We start from the raw sequence: 23749 nt of genomic DNA, 5'->3' as shown, positions 1-23749 counted from the left end.
TTCACTGAAAATCAACACTGTAGCGTCATATTTTTGAGGGATTATTTCCTGGCGGAGACTTTTGTTTCTTCTTGTGGGTGTCAGGTGATTGACAGTAAGCAGAGCGCAAGTTGTTTTCCATACTGTACAAAAATGAATGGCAGCAAATGGCTTCTTCTGAAGGTAGTAAAACAAGCCCTTAGATCTCAACTATACTGACTGTGTGCAGACACCAGCAGGAATAATGGAAAGGAGAGGGGCAACTGGTGGTATTACTGATGTTATCCTTTAAATTGGTTTGTTTTATTTTGTTGACCTCTTTGGTGCTCAGGGCTCATTGCTTTGGTGTTTCTGCACTACACTTCCCTTAGATCACTTGTCAAACAGCGTGTCCAGTACTGTGTCTTTTTCCTTGGATTTTCTGTTGATGCAGTTTGAGTTTCTGTAGGTGGCGCTCTTATCTTTGTCTGTTCAGCCATGGTGGCTATCACTGCTCATGCTAACTACCCAGTTCTTCTTCTATTTATTTCAAACAAACCAGAAACATAAAACGCATCACTTCCTGTGCGCCAGAGGATTTTTCCCAGGAAAGAGCTACCAGACACCGGCTGTTAAGAACAGCAAATGTAAAAGCTTTCATATATAGGTATATATATATCTTGCAGATACAGGTTCAATCACTATTGTGTTACATCAGTTGAGAACAGTAGAGAGTAGAGAAACAGACATTTATTTATATGAAAATGTTATGGATTATGAAGTTAACATGAGAAATTACAAGTGCAGTGTATTGCGACTTTGGTAGCAATTGTCCTGCGACCCTGACATTGATTTCTGAGTTATGTTATCCAGGTGTCATATTAATTTAAAATTATCATCATACATTTTTCAGCTCCACAATGCATGTTGTGTTTTTCCCCCCCCATATTGTTATATAAGGCTGTTGGGTAGCAGCAAGAATTGTTACATGCTTGCAAAGTTGTAAATAGTCTTGCACAATTTAATTTCCTTTGAGAATTACTGAGAAATGACTTTGAATTTGTCCTTTGTGATGAAATTCAAGGATTCAGAATCCTTGCTGTGCTGAAATGATGTAGATGACAAAATAACATTGCCCACAGGCTTACAGTGGATAAATTTAGTTCTTTTGTATACTTTACCAATACACAGAATCTGATGTAACCATCCCCCGGGGTCCGGGGGGGGGGGGGGGGGGGTTGTCATCTGCCGTCAGAATTTTGATTGAATCAGGCCCACCACAGCTCCAGGAGACTCGGCAGTAAATGTCTCAGAGCCCCCTTCCTCTACACTCGCCCTTGGCACTGATTAGGCCTAGCCTAGTTTCACCCAAACTACGCTTCCACCACATTGCACCTACACTTCCACTTAGCCCACAAAACCACAAAGGATCATTTTCAAACTCAACATTATCAGTCTCAACAAATGAAAACCAGCGTTTACAGCCAAAGATCCCAAACTCAAAGATCACGGGTTTGATCCCTGCAACTGCCTGTAGGTCTGTCAACAACCATGTGTCCTTGAGGAAGATACTGAACCCTGCCTACTTGCTTTAAATGTAAAAAATAAGATAAACACAAAGGCTGATGCGATGGCTGGCCATATGAAGTATGAACATGTATATGACGGCCCACACAACAGTTAAATAACCAGATTGTATTAGCCAACAAAAGAGTGAATCAGGCTTTTTAGGAATTCAAATCAGAACAAGGCATGAAGACTAAAGTGAAAAATGCCATGGTGGAATCAGTTTTTCCTAGTTTCAGTCAAACCTGAATGTGTGTACATACAGTATGTACTGTATACATACAGTATATATATGTGTATATATAGATTGGCTGTGTACTGTGTGTCCATGTCTTGACATGGTTAAAGCTGCAATAGGCAATATTTTTATGTAAAAATACACTCGTTTATCACAAATTGGATCTGCAACAGAGAAGAGCGTGCCATCCCCCGTAGTTGTGACTCTGTACATTCGCCCTATTGAATCAAATGAAATTCTGGTATTGGGTCTGGTCGCTGATGGGAAATCTTCTCTGCTCACAGAAAGTGATGAATTGAAACTTGCGTAAACACACTGTTTTCAGCCAGCCTGTTTTTGAAAGATGCCAAAAGTGGGGTGGGGAGCGAGAGCGAATGGTGTGTGTTTGATAACGGATCACCCATCTCTACTTGGGGGAGGTAACACATTTCTGACCGCAAAGCTTTTGACGCTGCCAAGGACAAAATACCTGCCTTGACATCACTGATTGAGGTGTGGCCAAACATGCAAGGTTTTAAAATTTCAGCCAATAGAGAGCAATGCAACAACAATTTTCTGCCCCTAGTAGCGAATGGAGGACTTAATTTGAAAAATATGGAAATTAAGTACAGGATTAATGCTTGTCGCTATATAGTAGAAACCATATAACCACACTTACAGCTCAAAAAATGTGATTTAGTACAGATTCAATCTTTAAGCGTGAAATACAAACTCAGTCCAGAGAAAGCTAAACTCTCTTCATCACCTCCACTTCCACCAGACACTAAGAGGAAGACTTTTAGGGCCGAGGAGTGTGCAGTTAACTGACATCATGTTACATAATTTCCGGGTAATGAAGTCCTTCAACTTTCCAAAATTCAAACAGGCCTATTTCTTGCTGCCACTTGGGACCGCCAAAGTTCGAAGTTGCCTAGTGCAGCTTGAGAATTTGTGTGAATTTTACACATAGGGGATGTTTTCGTGGGCTTCATGATTGCGCAACTTCATGGAACGGAACCTACTGGAATGATATGGACCTAGGTAGAGATGGAGTTCAGGTGTAATGTGGCTCAAACAGGCTGCTTAAGATTTATGGTGTGTGTGTGTGTTGGGTCTACTCTACTGTGTGTGTGTGTATACAGTACTGCTGACTTATATATGTCATGTCTGTGTACATTGCAGTTTTTTCACCTGTGCCTGCTGCTTCACCAGATTTTCACATTCAGAGCTGTGGGGAGTAGAGGCCCAACAGTAGCGTGCGCACACACACACACACACACACACACACACACACACACACACACTTATATTTCCTGTGCCTTGTTCCCGTGAGAGCCTGACTGTGTGCCAGGGCTGGAGGCAGGAAGCGCATACGTTGCCCCCCGTCCCCCCTCCCCGACACATCATCCTGCCAGGCCACCCCACCTGCCCCCCCCCCCCCCCTCCCCACGCCCACCCCGTCAGACGGTGCATGCTTCTGGGACAGGATGGGATGGGCGTCCAGCCCCGGCGCTCATCATGGGTAATGGTTCCAAGGGAGAGGGGCCCTTGATGCGCGAGCCAGCGGAAGACACGGGCTTGTTTTATGAAGGAAGACGGGGCTCCAGCAAAGAACCTGCTTTGTCTGCACTTTCGCACTGTTTTTGTTTTATTTCGTCTATTTATTTTTCTTTATGAATCAGCGTTCTCTGTCTTTTTCTCTCTCTCTCTCTCTGTCTCTCCTTTTCTCTTGCTCTCTCACCACTCCACTTTTCTTTCCATTCGCAGCCCATTTACTCTTTCCGACCATTCTATCCCGATGGTGTTGGATGGAGAGATAAAAAGTAATAGTTATTTTACCTCCCTCCTTTGGCCAGTGGCTTGTCTATGACCCAACCCATTTTCTTCACATACTTCAATTACATGCGGTACTTTTTCTGAGAACAATCTTAAATTAACACCTCTGCAGTAACATTGTGAATAATGCAGTGTACTTTGCATGTTCAGTGTTACCCTGTGCAAGGCTTCAATAAAAATTTTGCCAGTGGGAATAGGGGTTGAACAAGCAACATCTTGTTTTTTTATGCAACACATTTTTTATTAGGTACCCAAAAAAAAAATGAACTGAAAACTTTCAGATGATACCCAACCCTAATTGCGATTCATATTGCAATCACAATATCATTATAAAAGAATTGTTTTTTTGTCAATGTTTTACAGGCACAGTGCAGATGATGGCTCAAGCTGGGACATCTTTTATTCTAGTCTAATGAATGAATAGAGCAGCATTATGACTGACATGACCTACGTGTCTGACATCTCTGTCTCAGTAACGCTTTAAGGCGTTTTACAGAGGCTAATTGATAAGCCAGAAAAGTGAACTTCACAGTATGGTGCTATCCAGTCTGCCTTCTGGACACTGCTGCTCTGTCAGTACACTCTGAATGAATGAAGACTTGTCAGATGTGCAAAAAAAAAAAAAAAAAAATAGACAAATGGAAGACTGCCAGACAGCCTGCTGTCTCTATGTTGTACACTGCAAACACCACGAATCAATGCTAGTAAGACAAGCACACACATACATAGGCACATACACACACACTGGACACAATTACTGCAGCTTTTCATTTCCTGATTTTCTCCCTGCCCTAGCTGATGGGTTACTCTTGCTAAAGCCAATATTATCATTATCCATCTATTCATCTCAACACCATTATCCAGTGTCTTAAATCTTTATATATTATATATTTAATCTTAATTAGAAAGTAATAGCAGGCGGTCTTACTTAGAGCAAATGGGGGATTTAAGCAGCACCGGGGATCCATATCTGAGAGCTGCATGCTCAGGGAAAAACTGTAGGGGCTGGGAGCAACAAGGTATTTATTAGCAGCCATTGGGATGAGCATGATCAATAGGCACCATCATGTTAGAGTGGATATGGAAATGCGATACCCAGCCTACACTGGCTTTATATCTGTGTTTGTCGACCGAACTAGAAGCTTAGATCAATATACAGCAAGTCCTGAGACATCAGACGTGGTGACTCGCGGTCTAAAAGCAAAGCCCGCCGAAGTGCCCACGAAACCCGGCTGCTTCTCTGTTGTCTGCAAAGAGCGAAGAGTTCTGCTTTTGACTGGGGCAATTAATTCAACAAATCAAAAGCAGAGGGTTCAAAGGGTTTTCCCAGAGAGAAAAGACCTACAGTGCTAAGCTGAAATATTTTCTCTGGAGTCTGTAAGCATCCCAAGAAGCGAGGCCAGGACTCTGGGTGGGACTGATGTCTTGTCTCATGAGCAAATTACTTAACCATCCCTTTCTCTGATGAACCTCAGGCCTGCTAGTGGCCTGTATGAATTCTTTAAGCATAATTTACATGACACTGAGTCGTAATGCCTGACATCTTTGTGGACATTTCTGTCAATATGTTCATCCAGATCGATAACTAGATGACATATTTGCAAAGGGAACTTTGCATTATGGGGCTCAAACCCACAACTGTTGTATGGTGGCCTATGTGCACCAGAAGAATGATTTTAATGCTGCAGTGTATGCGTAGGAAGAGATCTGTGTATGTGTGTGTACATGCCTTGCCAACCCAAGAGATGGAACAGATAGCTATAAACTCTATGCCAACACTTTGCCTGCCACAGGAATGATGAAGTGAACAACACTGGGAGGCAGAGCATCACTCTCCAATATGAGACAGGTGCTTGGAAGCAGCTTCGCAGCACTGCGGCCCGTCCAGCGATAAAACCTTTTCCCATCCATACAGTACACTGCGGGAGCGACTGGAAATACAATATCCCTCCAGATTACTTTCCCCCCGCCATTTTCCCCCTCTGGCCCTTTTTCTCATTTTTATGCCCTTCTTCCCTTTTTTTATTTAAATGCGTCTGACACTGTGTCGGGAGGGGAAAAAGATGTAGGACATAAATATCACCCGGGCGCTCATCATGCTGTGGAAACGTCAACACTGAGAAACGAGTGGAGAGACAGGAGTCGCTGAAGGAAGGGAGAAGGGAAGTTCCCCTCTCATCTGGTTCTGGCAGTGGAGGAGTGAGTCATCCCGTGGAACACCGCAATGCTAAATTACTTTTCCTTCCCATCCTGCTCTGAGGGTCAGCAGAGGTAGAACGTCTTTCAGGACCAGTCAGGTGCGTGGAAAGTCTGTAGGGACAGATAGCGCAGAGCCTCCTGTCAAGCAAGAGACATTTTGTTTTACTCAAATTTTTGAAAGCTAGAGAGTCATTCGAGGACTGAGCGTGGGCCAGTGGAGGTGGTAGCAACATTCATGACAAGTGCATGAACTCTTCACTCTAGAGCCGCCTATGGAGTGCCTCCAGTCTAGTGGTGAGACATGAGAGAGACTAAGGGATTTCCCTGGGTTACAGAAAATGACACAGTACAGCTCAGGATGGTCACCTAATGAAGGACGAAGAAGAAAAAGAATTTTTGAGGACAAATGAAATGAGACCCACAGATGGCGTTATGTCTAAATCTCAACATGACAGTGTTTCTTCAATGTGGATAATGAGAACCTCATCTCAAGACAGATAGGAAAGACAAAGAATAATGGAGGTAGAGCCATCAATTATTCAGGAGAAATGTATGGAATTTCCATAAGAAGATTCTTATTGGAAGGCTTGTTATCAGTGGAATGAGGAGGAAAGCATATTTTTCCTCAGATTCTAAAAACTGAAAAGTTCAAACTAGGTCAGTATGACGAAGGTCAGCAATGGAGGTGGAATGCAACCCCTTCAAGCTATCCATGGATTACTTATGAAGTTCATAAGTAATCCATCCGTTCTTTATTGTCCCTCATGAGGAATTTGGTTTGCAAGCAAGCCATACAAATGCTCACAATAAACATGCAAGATATGTTACAAAGAACGCTAGAAAGACCAGATCAAGGATGTGGATGCATGGAGCTTACTGTAGGCTACAGAGGAGTTCTAAGAGTTTTAAGGGTTTTTCTGTTATCTGTTACAGTTCACAGCATGTTAGAGGTGAGGTGATCTCTTAATAGAGATAGCTTGGGCCAATGTGCACCGTCATCTGTGAATGCCAAGTTCATCAGTCCTGAGCTGAGTTGGATCTGTTGTTGGTAGCATGTGGAATGCAACGCCCTCTTCGACGGCTTTTTTGTAATTTGAACAATCGGGCACGACAGCACGATATTGTCCCCCCTTACACTCTCACTTTTTCTTGACTGCTCTCTCCACCTACACATATACAGCACAGAGAGAGTCATTTTGGGAAGCGTAGGAAATCGTTAGCTTAAGTAGAAGTCGATGAGACAGTGTAAGAGTATCTGAGGGTGGATTTTACTTTTAAAGGCAAAGTTGGACGCACACGCTTCCTGAAGGATACGGACAACATGAACAGCTCCTCAAAACAAGAAACCAGAAAACCAAGACTCATAAGCAAGATAAATGGGGACAGACTTAATGTATTCATAAAAAAAATGGTTTTACATCCAAAAGCACTTTATTTTATAGTAGTGCTTTCACCAGTGAATGGAGAAAATATTCGCCTATCCCTGGTTGCGAATATTGATACTCCTGTGGTTTGTTCTCAAAAAAAGGAGACATCTGCTTATGCAGTTTTGCATAGTAAAAGTCATCCTTCACCTGCTGGTCTTGCCACAACAGTGACCTTGGTGATGAGAAACATTGCTGAAGCTTTGGGGTTTCATTGCAAACCGTTAGGTGAGCACACAGTTATTTGATAGACACTTTTATTAAAGAGGGCTTGGATTTTTTTTCAACATATGCTGCAAATGTTATTGCCAATAATAAAAAAATATATTCTCCCTGATAAGTAATATCAAAAAAGGCCTGATCTATCTCATACTGGGTGCAGAAAAACATCATCTCTTTTTTTCCTCTTTCTTTCTCTCTCAATGGCATTCACATTGGCTGCTGCAGAGCCTCATTTCAGCTGAAATATTATCACTCTAATCTCTGTGGTGGATTTCTTTTTGTCAAGACTCAATTCTTTCTGGCAGAGGGGGGACATAACCTCACATCCCACTGCCAGGCCTCGATTCCAGCTCAAAGACAGCTGCTGCCGGGGAAAACCCCCATAAGAAAAAAAGATTACCTCTAAACACCCATGCTCTGCTTTCTTTCTTTTTTTTCCTGATGGAAAAGCTAATTTCTTTCTTTTTTTTTTTTGTCCTTTGTTCTCATCCTCCAGCTCTTTATTTCTCCCACTTGTTAACAGTTGGAGGTGTCAGGGCATTAATCAAGCCCAGTGTTCCAGTGGCTGGGTGTTGGGATTTGCTCCAAACTGGGTGATGATGGTGGACAATCAGCCCTCTGGCTCCAACTGCCAAGGCCTAGCTGGTGACTGGCTGCTGCTGGCTGTTGGCTAAGGCTGCTCTGCTGAGCTGCAAACACATGGTTGTTGGAGTGTAGGAAGGGTGTTTGATGTTTCTGTGCGGGTTCTGTATTTTTGGTTTATGTTACGGACTGTTTTTCGCTCTCTCTCTCTCTCTCTGTCTCTGTCTTGAGTGTGCCGCACAAGGCAAGCCTACAGTAAAGACCGTATCGGACAAAAACAGGATGGGTCCTTTAAGGACAGTGGAGGACATTCACCCTCCTCCCCAGACGTTTTCTGCTGTTTTTCCCCTTCCTCCTCACAATGAATTATCTGGTGACAGAAGCATCCGAGGCCCTCCTCTCTTCGCCGTGATGGATGGTCTCCCCGGCACTCCACAGTGGCCACAGTGATTGGCTAGCGCTGATAAAGGTCTAAATGGCTTTAGTAGGAATCTCATTGCCCTGGAACCCCCCAAAGACATGGCACAGGCTACAGCATCCTCCACACCCCCTATTGTTGGTGAAATTGAAAAAGGACTAGCTAGTTTTCTTTCCTCGGGACAAGACTGACTTTTGACCCCTGCGAGTTCTTTTCCTCTCATTCTGAAGAAAAGTACAGCAAGGAAAGAAAAGACGTAAAAAAAAAACAAGCGGACAGTTGAGGCCATCGGAGAAGCAATCAAAGTCCCCAGATCCCATTGATCAAAGCGAAGAAGGCTCCCCCTACTGTTATCTGGAAAGGAAAGTGGCACTTTGACTTAGAATTAAGTTCGTCGCCTTGCTTTTTCTGTACCCTAATCCCACTTTACCCACTGGCTGGTCATAAGAGCTCTTTGGTCCCTAACTTTCAGACAGATAGCTCTTATCAATGCTGCCCCATCCCAATGATTTATGTCACTGGCTGACTCCGCTTTAGTGGCAATTTTCTCCTGCCACATCCTCTGGAGATAGTGGGAAAAGGAAGGTATTTGGTGGCCGATAAGATAGTGTCGGAGGGGCCGGAGCGAGGCTGCGTGATAAGGCGATTACTGTTATTTGCGAGGCGAAGGCGCGGCGCTCGGTCTCTTCTTGGGTCACTAACAGCAGGTCTCTGATAGCGATGCCCCCGAAGCTGTGGTAAAAGCTAAGCTGCGAGGTTTGGGCATTGTTGAACCTGAAACTAATCTGATCCTACACCTCAGCGCCCAGAGTGCCAGTTGTGAGAGCCTGGGATGTGACGGCGCTTGAGTAGCAGGCTGCGCGTCGGTGGAGTCAGCATCACTGTGATGATTAATGATGACAGATTGATGACCGAGGACTGTAATCTTTTCCAGCGGTAAAAGCCCACCGACACACAGCCGTTGACGACTTCAAAGACTTGGATTATCCTCAATTATACGACGGGCATTTTCATCCGAGCAGTCTGGTCAAACAATTCCGATAATTCCTATAAAGCGTGACTAGCCATTTTTCGGTTGCTATGGCAGCTCTTGTGATAACCAGGGAGGTAGTTAGAGCTTTCTCTTATTTTCCCTTGTGATGCATCTACACAGTTTTGAAGAGAAGTTGTCAGTTAGTACACATGCATTGGTAACCGCTGTATGAAAGCCGTAATACCCTTGAGGACGTTCTTCACTGTGATTATGGGTTCTTCAGTGCTGCCGACAGTGCTTGGCTGCGCCTAATAACTACTGCATCACCGTTGTACCTATAATCACAACAAAGAACGCCCCCTTGGGTGTTGTTCCTATAGTAAACGCTAAGGTATGGGATAAGAAAGTCTTGTGTTCTTTTGAACCAAACCATACTGTCTGGATTGCAGAGATGGAGTCGGAAAGAGAAAGAAAAACACCTTGAGAAAGAGTAATAGAGGAGGACAGTAATAGTAAGGTGTACGAGCTTAGATTATCTTTCTCTCTCTCTCTCTCTGTCTCTCTTTCTCTTTCTGTTTCTTTTTCTTGCTCTCCTACCATGCTGTTTCTTGAGCGACAAACTCTTTGGTGTATGTCATCAAGAGAAGCACCACATTGCAACAGCACATAGTCGACCCTCTCTGGCATTGAACACCATTCTCTCTCTCTCTCACTGTCTTTCTCACACACACACATACACATACACAAACACAACCCCCCTACACGCTGCAAATTAATCTGCCACCCTGTACACAATTGTCCCTGTTCTGTCTGCTCAGCTTCTCGCTGTGTGTGTGTGTGTGTGTGTGTGTGCGTGCGTGCGTGCCTGTGTGTGTACACGTCAAGAAGCCACAAATCCTTGACACTGCAGAATTTTTCTCCCCCCCCAAGAATAATTCAAGTCACCCCTGCACTCACAATGATAAACTTTTTTTCTACTGTACCAGTTAATTACAAATGTATGGAAGGATTAGAGGGAGCAATTATTATTATCATTGGAGAATTTATGATTAGCGTCACCGACTGTTGTATGAAAATGCCAATTGAAGCCTGAATTAATAAGAGAGGGATTTTTTATTTTTTTTACTGTGAAAGTAGGATGAAGACTAAGCGATCCTCATGGCTTAACCTTGTGGTTTCACGAGTTGGGTAGCTTCGCTAATTCAAAGAGTTGTTTATCTTCTCAGCTGTGGAGTATTCAATACGATGACACATTTTATTAAAACAAATATAGAAATAGGACGAGGGCTAGAGAAAGTCTGCTAGCTCTACTGTGCCTAAAAACGTCAAAAATCAAAAGGAATGACAAATAATGTAAGTTTTGAAGTAGCAAATAAAAAAATAGAGAAAACGCCAAAAAACTGTCAATTTGACAAAAAGAAAACCCTTTATAGGTTGCCAGTATGTTTGAACATAAATGCCATTATCAGAATGATGGTTCAAAAATACTGTGTTTAGGCGAGGACTTTGATGTTTGTAAAGATACAAATCCTCTGCTCACTTTAAAAGCTTTATCACTGTGAAAATGCAGCTTTTGACCACCTTGTAATCCTCATCAGCTCTTGTAGATGTTTGGTAGCCTACAGTTAGACTGGAATATCAGCCACATTTAAGCAAGTCTCCATATGCAGCGGAATGCGGTAGGTCTTATCTAGCTAATTATCCAGAAGGGAATGGTTACACTCTGCTTTGTTGCTGCCTCCAGCTCCTACGGCATGAAACCGAACCTCGTTTCAAAGGCAGCTGCGCTACTGTACCATGGGCCTTATGATGCCTCTAACAGCCAGAGAGGAAGTGCATTTAATTATCACCAGGTTAGGGGTCACGGCTAAAGAGTATGGGAGTGAGAGGTCCGGAAAGGATGAAAGTCACTGGGTCAAGGTTGGCGGTCGTAGAGATCTAATTAGTGAAGAGTCTTCGTCCAGCGGGGAGCGGATGGAGAAATGTGATGTAGTCGAGCTTGTTAACTGAATATACTGTCATGAAGCCCTTTTCTATATTGAGTTTTGACATTCCCATTTTCACGGAGCTTTTACATGTAATAACACTGCATCAGGGCTGATTTGTTTGAAGCAGAGCGGGGTTTCTCATGGGTTTCAGAGACGCCAAGGTGGGTATCCAAGACTCTCTGAGAGCGCACAACACCCGTTCGGAGCAAATGTTTGGCTAAAAAGTCACGATCTGAAACCATTCAGATCGTTATGCAGGGAAGAAATGCAAAATCTATAGTGTATTTTTCTGTTTCCATTTTGGTGGTCAGAAAAAAAAACACTTATGTGGGCCATCCTAGACTTAAGAAGAAAGGGAAAACCCTTCATAGTGCCATGAATACGGTTTAAACAGATTAGAACAGCACAGCTCAGCATAATGCAGTTTACTTTGGCTCTGAAGTGTAACTGGCAAACCGGGCTCATCCCCGGTCCTATGAGGTGCAATACCCATAAACTAATTATTATGTTATGCTTACAAATGCAGTAGCACCATAAGAGGGAAATCGAATGCAGATGCCAAAAGGCTGCTTATTCCCCATTGGCCTCCGTGTGAATAGATGCATAAGCATCGATTTAGCATGCAGAGTCTTTGAGCTTCTCCAGCGCCGAACCTCCGGAATAAGCTGGGAGCTGGGAGCCAAAGCTCAGCAAAAGTCATGCACGACTCGCTTGGAGAGGACAGTGGTCCTCAGTGTTGGAGGATTCATCATTGACAGGCCATGCTCGGCTTGGCAGGTCGGTAAGCTCCGGGACACAAGTGAGAGCTCTCCGTCTGACTTTTATAATGATGAGGATGTGAAGCAGCACAAAGAGAATCCCACGTTGCATCGTTGCGCAGATGGGGGATAGCGCACGAACGCACAAACAAGGCTACAGATGTACGTCAATGCTAATAGACACATAAATAAAGGAGAATGAGCAAGCTTTTTCCAGGAGGGCTGCGTGACAGTTTTGTCTTTTTGTCTTCGGTGCGATAAACGTATGAGCAGGTGGAATTCTGACATCTCCATCCTGGTTGGGTTTGATAGCATTGTGCTTCGGTCTCTCCGTCAGGCCCTTGCTGCTTTCCTCTGTTCAGAGGCTGAATGGATGTGAGTCATGCCAGCGGTTCACTACAGTAGAATGGCACGTCAACATGTGAGAGGTAAACAGTAAACTCTGCCTTGTAGAACTTGGTGACAAAAGTTGAATTTCCCCGACATTGCTTTCTACAGCGGCAGTGAACACAAACTGGATGTTAGAAAATCTAGCAAATATGATGCACCCACATATGTTTGTGCAACTGCTCTTCTTAAGTAGTGATTAAGTGTGTGTACGTCTTTGTCTGGAAGAAAAAGACGTAATGCCAAATTTTGGTTTGGCTGGGCTACTCCGATTCCCTGTTTTGGCTTACTATTTGTTCACAGTGGGGAATCATGTTTAATTATTCATGCAAAATATAACCTATTTTGAAATGAAACGCCATATTGAAAATGTACAGTCGCACAATGCTGTTCAACAGATCGGTTTTTATTGTAAGTCGAACCTCTTGTTTATTAAAATCCCCTCAACAGTGAGAAGGCAGTGTGCTGCTGTGGTCGACTATGGGACTAAATCTCTGCCAAAACAAGTTAAAGGTTGACTGACGTCCTGCGATGCCGACCGGTTCGGCTTTTTTTAGACCGCAACGTGAACGCAGCGTCAGATTGATCAGAAATGTGGGCGCAAAGTGAAGTTTCCACTTCCATCCTCCGCAGGCGAACACATTAGTGCGACTTTGTACACATGGACAAACACAAATTTCCTTAATTATATAGAGCGTAAGCCAGCGCCCTTATGAGTAAATGCAGAAGCACACAGACAAACATCTCTCTCTCTCTCTTTCTCTTTCCTTCTCTCACACAGACACACACACACATACACAAATACACACCGTCACCAGTCTCCCAGCAGGCCCCGCATTGTGGAGGCCGTCGTGATTGATGTCTCTGACCTATTCTGGGAGCAGACAGCCACATCGGCAACCTAATTACCCTATCATCATCACTGCTCTATCTAGTGGAGCAAAACACACCGCACCAGACGAGCTCAAACGCACACAGACACAGACGCACACATTCTCCGACGCAAAATCACAGTAACAGCAGGCTACCGGTGACTTTTTCCCCAACAAAATCGAAAGTTCAAGTTGAAGGTTATGACGAGATCAAACTGAATTCAAACTTCTGACCGAGAAAAAGGCCTCACCCAAACACCGCTGACCTCTAAGAGCAGAGTCGGTGGATTTGTCTGTAATCCTCGGCCTCTCTGTATTTTACTGTAGACAGAGCGGCCGGCTGGCAGACCGGGCCGTGCCGTCCGTTTCCCATTGAGGTTACAGGACTTCATTGTCACAGTGAGACTTCAGTTTCACATGAGAGACTTAGCAGAAATAGCTGAGAGAGAACACACAAGGACACACATTTTCTTTCTTTCTTGCTTTCGTTCTGTCTTTCTCTCTGTCTTTGTCTCTGTCTTTCTTTCTCTCTGTCTTTATATAGTTCATGGTTGGCTAGGATGGGTTGGATTCTCTGCTGAAGTGTCCTTGAGCAAGACACTTCACCCCTGTCTACTGAAACTTAGAAATTGGTCTCTCTCCTCTTCTACGATGGCTTTCTCCCTGTATGATTGTTGAGCGTCTCTTGGTGCAAAATGGCAGCTCTAGAAAGAAGCTCCGTTGTTGGGGCGTCCTGGTGGCTCAGTGATCTAAGGCACTAACCATGTAAACGTGACGTCCTGGTTTGGATCCAGCCCAGGACCTTTGTCGCATGTCATCCCCCTCTTTCTCCCAGTGTTTCCTATTTCTTTCATCTTTGAGCTATCTAATAAAGGCAAAAATACCAAAAAATAATCTAAAAAACCCCCCAAAACTCCACTGTAGCTATGCTGGAAATGTCATCACGTCTTCTCAGTTAGCTACAGGAATTAGAATAATAAACCATCAAACAACAAAATAAGATAAGATAACATAAGATGGCACTTTCCCTTGGGGAAATTCAGGAGTGGCCCCAATGCAAGATACATTGCCAGCAGCCGTTTTTAACAGTGTTATAGTGTCCTTTACCATACTGCTTTAATAGTTGGGCCCAAGCTCCCTCTACAACAGTTTTATACAAACAGGCTCTCAGAGTGCAGGTAGACAACCTAATAGCTACCACCATTGCAGCATCTTTTCCAAGTATTCTGTTCTGAGCTGGGAAGGTATTATCAACTTTTCAGGTGCATGTCTCATATTGAAGGTATTTTGTGGCAGGGCTCCTCCACCGCTAAGTGCTTTTAGCAAACAGAAAACTCTACCTGCTGCAGATCTACAAGGTCTGCGCTGAGAGGAAACTGTACGATCCCAGCCAGTTCCAGCTCATTTAGCCGGGCTGTTTTCTCATTTATGGAACACTTTGCCAATTTATATACACAGCTACTCCGCCATTTGTAATAACAAAGTAAAAACGTGGATAAAAAAACAATCAGATATGTGAACAGAATCCCTAGTCCTTTCTTCCTAACCCAATGCTACTAGCATCTGTTTTGTCTATTATTATTGTCTTTTATAATTAACCTACTTGTTGATTTGCTGTGTGATTGCATGCTATTTTATTCCATGTTTAGATATTTAATGTCACTGTCATGTGATCTGTGTGTCTGCTTCAATCTATCTACTGCTGTATTTTGTCTCAGCTTCCTGTTGCTTTGTGTGATACCTGTGTATTGCGTGCAAGTTTGTTTTTTAAGTATGTGTCTTTTTGGGTTTGTTTTGTCTACATGAGTGAGTCACACTTTATTTGGATAGTCCAATGGTGACTCAACTTCCTATCAAGTGACTATAATGTGTCTGCTGAGTTTCAGGTGATACTCATAATAGTGTGAAAAGTAGTCTATAGATATTCAATCTGTGTGTGTGTGTGTGTGTGTGTGTGTGTGTCTCCAGCCCGATTGAGCGGTCCCATCAGGAACACCAGGCCGTCCACAACATGATGAGGACTTTCCCCTGTCTGGCTGGGCAGCTGTCTGCAGAGGAGCTTCGCCACGTCGCCAACATCGCCATTATAGAGGCGTGGGAGCGAGGGCACACCAGTTAGTGACACACACACACACACACACACACACACACACACACACTCATACAAACAATCAAATGAAAGCAAACATCAAATCCCTCATCCCTTTTGGAGCTCTTTAGCTACACCAGATGATATATAGCTGTATTAGATCAATTATTACTGGATTTAATGTGATGGTGACCAAACCCAGACCTCCTCAGCCAAATCCAAACACTTTTTGATATTAAATTCATATTTAGCTTCTCAAAAATGTCTGATTTCCAACCCTAACTCTTACCTTTTGGCAGGAAACTTTGCACTAAAAGCTAGAAATCGCATCAAAAATGTGTCCGTATTTGCCGATGGGTGTCCGGTTTTGGCCACTGTTCCATTAGCCATTTCGTTGAGGTCCCATACGCAGACAGACAGTCAAAACAGGCAAGACAGTCAGATGGACCGGCAGGCTGGCAGACAGCTACTCTCTGTTTTCCTCCGCTGTTTGTTTTCACAACTAGTCGAAGAAAAGCTCTGATGTTATTGCCTCGTACGGCCCCACTCCCCGCCACGGCTCTCAATCATACAGAAGACACTATATACACACGCGCAAAAACAAAAAAAATTGAATGCGCACACGCCGACACATACATACAGCCACCCTCTATTATTCATGCTATTCACCAAAGCCATTTGAATACATTAAGCGGCCAGGCGGCGTTGTCTGTGTGCCCATCAGATTTAACTGTGGGGAGGCAAGGCAAACAGGGAGAGTGTCCGCCCGCTCAAACATTAGAGGTGGACCCACACATGCATATGTATGTACATAAACACACACACACACACACACGTACACACATACATACCACCCCGAATCCCCAAACTGCACTTTCCCATTTCTTTGCCGTCTCAGGAGAGCAGTCTGATTACCCAAAAGCAGTCCCATCTGCCTCTGTTCCTTTTAATTATTCAGCCTATAGCCATCCATTTATTATTCACCGTCTCTACCCTCCCAGGTCCTCTGCCCCCCCTCCACCCCCCCACCCCCCCCTCCATCTCTGGTACAGGATTCCTCAGCTGAAGAGCTCTCCACTCCGCACAGTCGGCCAAATTAAGCAGATTGAGACCCCCCTCACCGAGGCAGCTTCCATGTGATAAGAGGAGGAGGAGGTGGAGAGGGAAGGCAGAGAGAGAGAGAAACGGGAGAGAAGAGCATGCATGAGAGGAGAGGAGGCTAGAGGAGGAGGCAGGGAGGGAGGGAGGGAGATAAGAGGAGAGGAGAGCAGATGAGAGGCACCACGGGGGAATCCGGCACTTGTGAAAAACTGTCAGCCATTTAGCCTCTGAGATGACTCTCGTCACCACGGAGGCAACAGCCACCAAACGACACCTTGCCTCCAGAAGGCAAGGTGTCCATCAGAAATCTGTCTTTACAGTAGTAAAGTCGCTTTACTCCTTTCTCAAGAGAACTAATACACTGCGTATTACTCATTACTTGAATGCATCTTGTTGCATTGCTTCCCAAAACTTGGGGATGGCCATCTCTTGCCCAAACAAGATGTATCCCATGAATGTTTATGTGTGATATAGAGGACTCAGGTAAAGAGCCAGGCAGAAACGTTTCATATTTTAAATAAGATCAGATGTAGAGGAAGGAAAGGAAGAGGGGGATGTGGTTTAGGGTTGGGAAGAAGGAGTGGAGTATTTCTTGAAGAGACGTGTTTTCAGTTCACACCGGCACAAAGGGAGTGTCTTTACTGTAATGGCTGAGGTGGGAAGGTCATTCCTCCATCGGGGAGTCATTGTTCTATAAACTATGATTACATTTGGTGATTAAATTATGGGCTATGGGTCTTTGGGAACCACTGGGCTAAATCAGCAACACATTTAGCCCATAATTAATGACGGCTGTCATGGTCCCTGCCTGGCCCTTGTGTTTTCCTTGTGTTTCCCCTTCCTTGTGTTCCTAGTGCTCCCCTGTCGGTCTCTCTCCCTGTCCATGCTTTGTTTGTGTGTGGGCGTGGCCTCCCTTCCCTGTTCTCCTGGCTCCCTCTCCCTCAGCAGGTACATGCAGAGGGGCGGGGCCGATCTCCACGGGAGTGAGGCTCACAAGGCACACCTGTCTCTCATCCCGCAATCAGCCCGGCTTCTTAAGCCTGCTCCAAATTCTCCCCAGTGCCAGATGATTCCCGCACATGCTCGTGTCTCATGCCTCCTCGCTCTCGTGAAGATCTCCTGTCGTAGTGTTTCCTCAGCGTATCTCTTGTAGATACTCTAGTCCCAGTTTTCTAGTGAGTTTTTTCCCTCCTGGACACTTTAAGTTATTTTGCCTGTTCATGGTCTCGTTTTTCCCGTCAAGGTGATTTTCTGTTTGTTACTTTGTTACTTTGTTACCTCATGATTTTGGTTTTTGTACTCTGCCTTAGCTTTGCCCCGCAAGGTGATTTTCTGTTAACTTTCGAAAATAAACTCTTTTCGTTCGATTCTGCATCTGGGTCCTGGCTCTCCTTGAACACGCCCCTAACAATGGCCACATGATCCATTGTTCAAACTGAACTGTTCATATTAAGGAGTATAGTAGTCAAGTGAAAAGACAGCAAACTTATGCGGTCTTCCCTTTCTCCTTCTCTTCCAACACCAAGTCATTGCATCTTATTACACCACTCAGCTGCCAGATTGTTCACTAAAACTATTTATTGCATGCTCTTATCTTAATAAGATAATAATAGTAGCCCTAATAGTGGCCTGTAGTCAATTAAAAGCCGGGTCTCCGATAATGGCCGGGGCCATGGTCGACACAAACAAATAAAGGCCGGTCTCAAATACAGGCCGGGGGAAAAAACAAAGGAAACAAGACTAGGTCAAAACCTAGTATATGGCTGGACCGTGTCCGTCTCTTCTCTCCGCCGCTGCCTCTCCACCACGCCCACGGCCCGCATTGATCCTCCTGATCCGAGCCCCGGACCCCCGCCGAAATCTCGGCCAAATCACCGGGAACACATCGGCGCCCAGGTTCAGTTAGCTTCAGTTAGCTTCAGATTACATGCAAACAACGGTGGATACCGGTAAACTCCTGCTGCCTGTTTGTAACTGTAGTTTGTAGTAACGTACAAGTGCCACAAGACGGCTCGGCCGGCGGAAGTCTCTGGAGCATGCCGTCGTCAATTACCGTAATTATCGTAATGCATTGCGGTAACAAAAAAACGGCTACCTAACGTACCCCAACAGAAGCAGATCAGAAAACAAGGAGGCTTCGTACTAAAATATGAGCAAATATACTTATCAAACAGAGGGAATTAGAAATGAAGGCCTGTCTCTAATATAAGCCTGCTTCCAATAAAGGCCTGGTACCCTCTGCAGTTGAGGTAAATAAAGGCCCGGGCCAATATTAGAGGAAATACGGTATCTTATCTAATCTTATCTTATTTGCCAATATGACATAGGTGTGCCACATAAAATAAAATGTTGAGGGGACTAAAGTGTTTTTATAGAAGTTTTTTATTTAAGTGTTTTCTTTATATAAAACTAGGCTACAAAAGGCTCCACACATCACATAATGTTGGGATCAGTCAAATTCTGATATTTGTAAAGAATGATGACAGGTGTAATTGAGTGGTAACCAATATTGCAACACTGAAATTAATTAGAGTAAAATAATTTGTTACACTTGTGGAAGAAAACTCAAACCCAAAGAACCCAAATCTGGATGATTACACAGTTTTATAGTGCTGAATATTCATGATTATGGTAATACAAATAAAATATAAATAAAGCTATTGGTCAAAAAGTATAAGATCATATGAACAAGACTGAACAACCAATGATAATTGTAGTTGTAGCACTTTAAGGAGATGCGTAATAAGAGGTGAGCACCTTCTTCTAGAAGACAACAAGTTATTATTTTGTCAATGTTTTCTATGAAATTTGGGCATTTGCACATTCCAAGCTCATGGTTCTGTGAGAAACACACAAGATGTTTGAGTTTAATCTCATAATGGTGAAGCAGATTCAGTATTTTTAGGCACTTAAGGTGTAAATATGGGTCAAAGGTCACATATTAAGTGAGCATATAGGAATGTTGCTTAGTATAGGTACTTTTCCATTTCTTCCTCACTGTTTAAATGCTGCTCATCACTGAGAGAAAAATGAATAATGCATTACTTTAAACTTTAAACTAGTTTTCAACAGTTGCATATCAGCAGGAGCCATGGCCGCTTTGCCCGGACATGTTTTCAGCACTGCTAATGAAAAGAGAGTTGATTTAGGGCCATAACACTGAATAGTTTATGTTGTGGTATATTGGTAGAGACTAGGTTATGATAGACAATGGAGAACATATGGATAGAGCAGGCAGATCAGTGTCAAATCGGTCCAACCTACACAACAGCCCTCACATGCCCTGCTGATGCGAAGCGATGTGAACACCTTCAGTCAGAATCGATACAGTCAGATGTGTGAGTCAGAGATGGATTTGAACCCAAAAAAAAAAATCTTTATCATTGTTCATTTTTGATGAATAGTATTCAACTGTGATGAAAACAGTGTCCCGCTCAGATATGTTGAAAGAAAAAAAGATCTGCTGCATATGAAAATACTTGTATTAGATTGACCGTTGAAGCCATTGTTGAAAACTAGACTCCATTTATGAATCAATTTGTCATCATCACAGACTGTAATAAAAGCAGAGCAGACAATGCTGAATGGATTTTCATTTGTCATCTCAGCATTGTCTGCCACTGCTCGCCTTGAAACTAGTCATCCTCTAATTCACACATTCACAAAATTGCCTTTCTCTTTGTCAGACTTGATAATCACCTGTATATTGTAGTCGCTAAAAGACCGGGTGAAAAGTCTGGCGCGAGACACAATTTAAGGCAAAAAATCCCCGATGCCAGCTGTTTTTGTAGTCAGAGAAAAATGACTGAATATGTCGAGAGCAAATGTCAATACTGGATACATTATGCAGTTTGGGAAAGACGGCTGTTTTATGAAATCAGCGATGGCAAAAGTAATATGCAATATCAGAAAAGTGATAGTGGCTGTTTGTGTATGTGTGTGTGTGTGTGTGTGTGTGTGTCCTCTGAGACATAGACTCAGACATAATCATTTTTCGCCGAGAGACAAGCCTCTCCCACGGCTTGATGTCGAGGCCACCGCCTTTTATCTCGGTGATGGCTGCTTTATTAATTGCCCTGAGAAGAATAGCAAAGGAAATAGGATATGTGAAAGAGTTGAAATCAAACTTGAAATGATTGATGCTTTAGATGATGGTCAGGCAACAATATCATCCTGACTCTCTCTCTTTCTCTCTCCCCCACCTGATCTCTCTCCAGTATTTGCCAATTCTGGATTTTATGTGATTCTGAAAGGTTCGGTGCGGCCTTACAATCCAGACTCACTAGAGGAAGACATCAACCCAAAAGGCCCAGTGGTGAGTCTATAGTTTAGTCGGAGTGTATTAATCATATGCTGAATGGACGAGCCAAGCCATCCTCCTTCCTACAATAAGTGTCTGTTTCTAGAAATGAAATAGCGATCGCACTCCGACTTTATTGTGTCATTTTTCTGTCTGCCGGCTGACTGCTTCTTCCCGTTCAACAGCTCAGCGTCGGGGAAGGTTTCGGCTCCTTGGAGTCGCCCGGTGAAGCCGGCGTGGGGATCGTCCGGTGTGTCCTGACCACCGAACCGTCAGAAATCCTCAAGATCCCTCACACCGGATACGCCAGGCTGAAAAAGGTCAGCCGGCGCCGAGGTGTAAACTCTAGCAGGGGTCCGACCCAGAGAGTCCAAACAGTCGGAATCTGTCAGGAGGTTTTTCCGCTTCAGTATGCAATACGTTAACACTATTTAATGTCTAGCTGCAGTCTCAAGTTATTCTGTCTCTCTGTCTGTCTTCCTCAGGAGAAGCAAGCTAGGACATGCGCCCTGAAGCAAGGCCTGATCAAGAGTTGTCGGTTCTACAGCCAGTGGCCAGCGCTCTCCATCCAGACCCTGTCCAACCTGCTCAGCATTAGAAACTTCCCCGCCAACTGTGGTAAGAATAGCAACACTGCCAACACCCAGGGAAACGTTCAGTTTATATTTTGGCACTATGGACACTACCGACAGTAGAGAAGTAAAGGCTGAACTTGTAAAATATATCTCAAATATGATTACCCCTTCGCTGTAGCCACAAGAACTGCTTTCAACAGCGATGTAAACAACTTTTCCAACTGGTACGAACCTGCTTTTGCATTTCCAGTCACAAGTAAATGTGAGTACAACAACAATGGGAGTGATGGGCTGTGAGAAGGGCCACAATAAAACTGTTTTTTCAGTGATCAGTTTATTTATTATTCTGAAAATCAAAGTATCAAAAGTTGGCACCAAATGTGCAAACAATTGTTTGGTAGTGTTGATGGGATTTGAGTGGTACACAGAAAGTAACTATGCTGGCTGCAATGTTTTTTTTTAACTAGCGATACCAATAAAGACTTTTTAAATTTTTGCCTCGGAACTCAATTTTTTCACCAAAGACAACGACCCCAAACCAAACAACACCTACTGTACAACAAATGCAAACACACACAGAAACCCAATAAAATCCTTCTCTGTCCTCTTTTCTTTACGCAAACCCACAAAATGTTTGTTCACACAGCTCTCGAAAGCAGTTCCCACAGATGCAACAAATAGGCAACTATATTTCAGAACTGTGTACCAATGTGCTTTGACTGTCAGTAGTCAGTAACAGACATGTAAGGCTGTGTTCCAACAGCCAAAAGCCCAAACAGTATCTTTTACATGTACTGTAAAACACATTCCCCCTACAAAGGATCGCTGCTCAGCAAACATCCCACAACAGCTCCAGTACATTATCAAAGCTATGAGTTCCCCTCCCTCCTCCAGTGTAAACAAATCAGATCCATGTGTGCCCCCGCCCCCATGAATATCCGTATGTTTTGCGGTTTGTGCGCGAGAGGAGGAACACATGGAGCCGCTGTTGGAACGAAGACGTTACGCCGCTCCGATGGCGCCACGGCCAACGTTTCACAGTATATCAAAGTGCTCCGACCCAGCGCCTAGTTCCACGTCTACCGAGCCTCGTCATACCGCTCTCTCTCTCTTCTTCTCTTATTCTCTAGATAGTCTTTTAACTCTTCTTCTTCGGTGCCTCGCCAACGGGGGCACAGGACCTTGGCAGTCAGGGGTTTGTCGGTTTTCATCTTCCCTCCATCATCTGTGTTTGCCCCCGCCGGGTCTCTTGATTGAACTCGACTGCCTCTGTTTCGCGGCTGTATGAGGAGGGAGAGAGAGAGAGAGAGAGAGAGGGAGGGAGAGAGAGGTAAGAGTGGGAGGAAGAGAAAATTGAAAGTCTGACAGAAAAAGGGAAAAGTGGGTAGTGGAATGATGGGGGGGAATGAATGGAGAAAGAGGTGGGAGAGAAGAGAGTGAAGAGAGAGAGGGAGAATGGTGAAAGAGAGAGAGAGAGAGGGGGTGAGAGAGAAGAAAGAGAGACAGATAGATGGAGGGTGGAGAGTGAGGAGATAGACAGCTAACCAGGCCGGCGGAGGGAAAGTTGGATTGATTGTGTCTTATCAGCGTCTGCACCCGACAGGTGACTGACAGCAGGATGCACATGATTTCAGCCTAGACACGCGCACACACTCACACACACACAACCACACACTCATGCACACAGACACAGACGCTCACACACTCACTCACACACTAAATGAAGCTGTCTCTGTCTTAATCATTTCTTCTCATTTGTATGCAACGATCCAGGCCCTTGATTCAGAAAGGAAGAGAAAACGATGTGCGTGTGTGTGTATGTGTGTGTGTTTTGTGTGTGTGTGCGTGCGTGCGTGCGTGCGTGCGTGTGTGTGTTTGCCATGCTACATCTCACCTGTCAGAGTGCTGGGGTCTCCCTACAGGCACAAATAAGCCCAGCTGTGTGTTTGTGATTGCACAAGCAAATCTTTCCCCTCTCTGGCTCTGTGTGCGTGTGTGTGTTTGTGTGTGTGTGTGTGTGTGTGTGTGTGAGAGTGAGAGAGGGCGAGAGCGTGTACACCCATACAATGTACACAAATTATTGTAGTTGAAATGGTTGCCTGGAGGGGATCACCTGAGGCGTGCAGAGATGAGTAACCTATTTACTGTCTTGCTCAGTTCAGAGCTGTGTTTATGTGTGTGTGCTGACTTAACAGTTGGGTGTGTACCGGGTGTTGGTGTATTTATGCATTTCACTCGAAAAAGGATAAGGAAGCTATTTTTTTTCCTGCAGTTTTATGCCAGG

The 23749-nt window shown here is 44.1% G+C and overlaps 1 protein-coding gene across 1 annotated transcript in view; it reads left to right on the top strand.

Annotated features, from left to right (window-relative positions):
- cnbd1 (cyclic nucleotide binding domain containing 1) overlaps nt 1-23749 on the top strand; it is a 49703-nt gene that overhangs the window by 7105 nt on the left and 18849 nt on the right. Inside the window, exons 4-7 of the mRNA XM_078291547.1 lie at nt 15369-15514; nt 20808-20905; nt 21076-21210; nt 21376-21508. Coding sequence (XP_078147673.1) covers nt 15369-15514; nt 20808-20905; nt 21076-21210; nt 21376-21508 — 512 coding nt within the window. The remainder of the gene's footprint in view (nt 1-15368; nt 15515-20807; nt 20906-21075; nt 21211-21375; nt 21509-23749) is intronic.

This window comes from Centroberyx gerrardi, chromosome 22 (genome assembly GCF_048128805.1).
Source record: "Centroberyx gerrardi isolate f3 chromosome 22, fCenGer3.hap1.cur.20231027, whole genome shotgun sequence".
Classification (NCBI taxonomy): Eukaryota; Metazoa; Chordata; class Actinopteri; order Beryciformes; family Berycidae; genus Centroberyx; species Centroberyx gerrardi.
The sequence above is the reverse complement of the archived record's forward strand: the minus strand, read 5'-3'. Positions and strand labels throughout refer to the sequence as shown.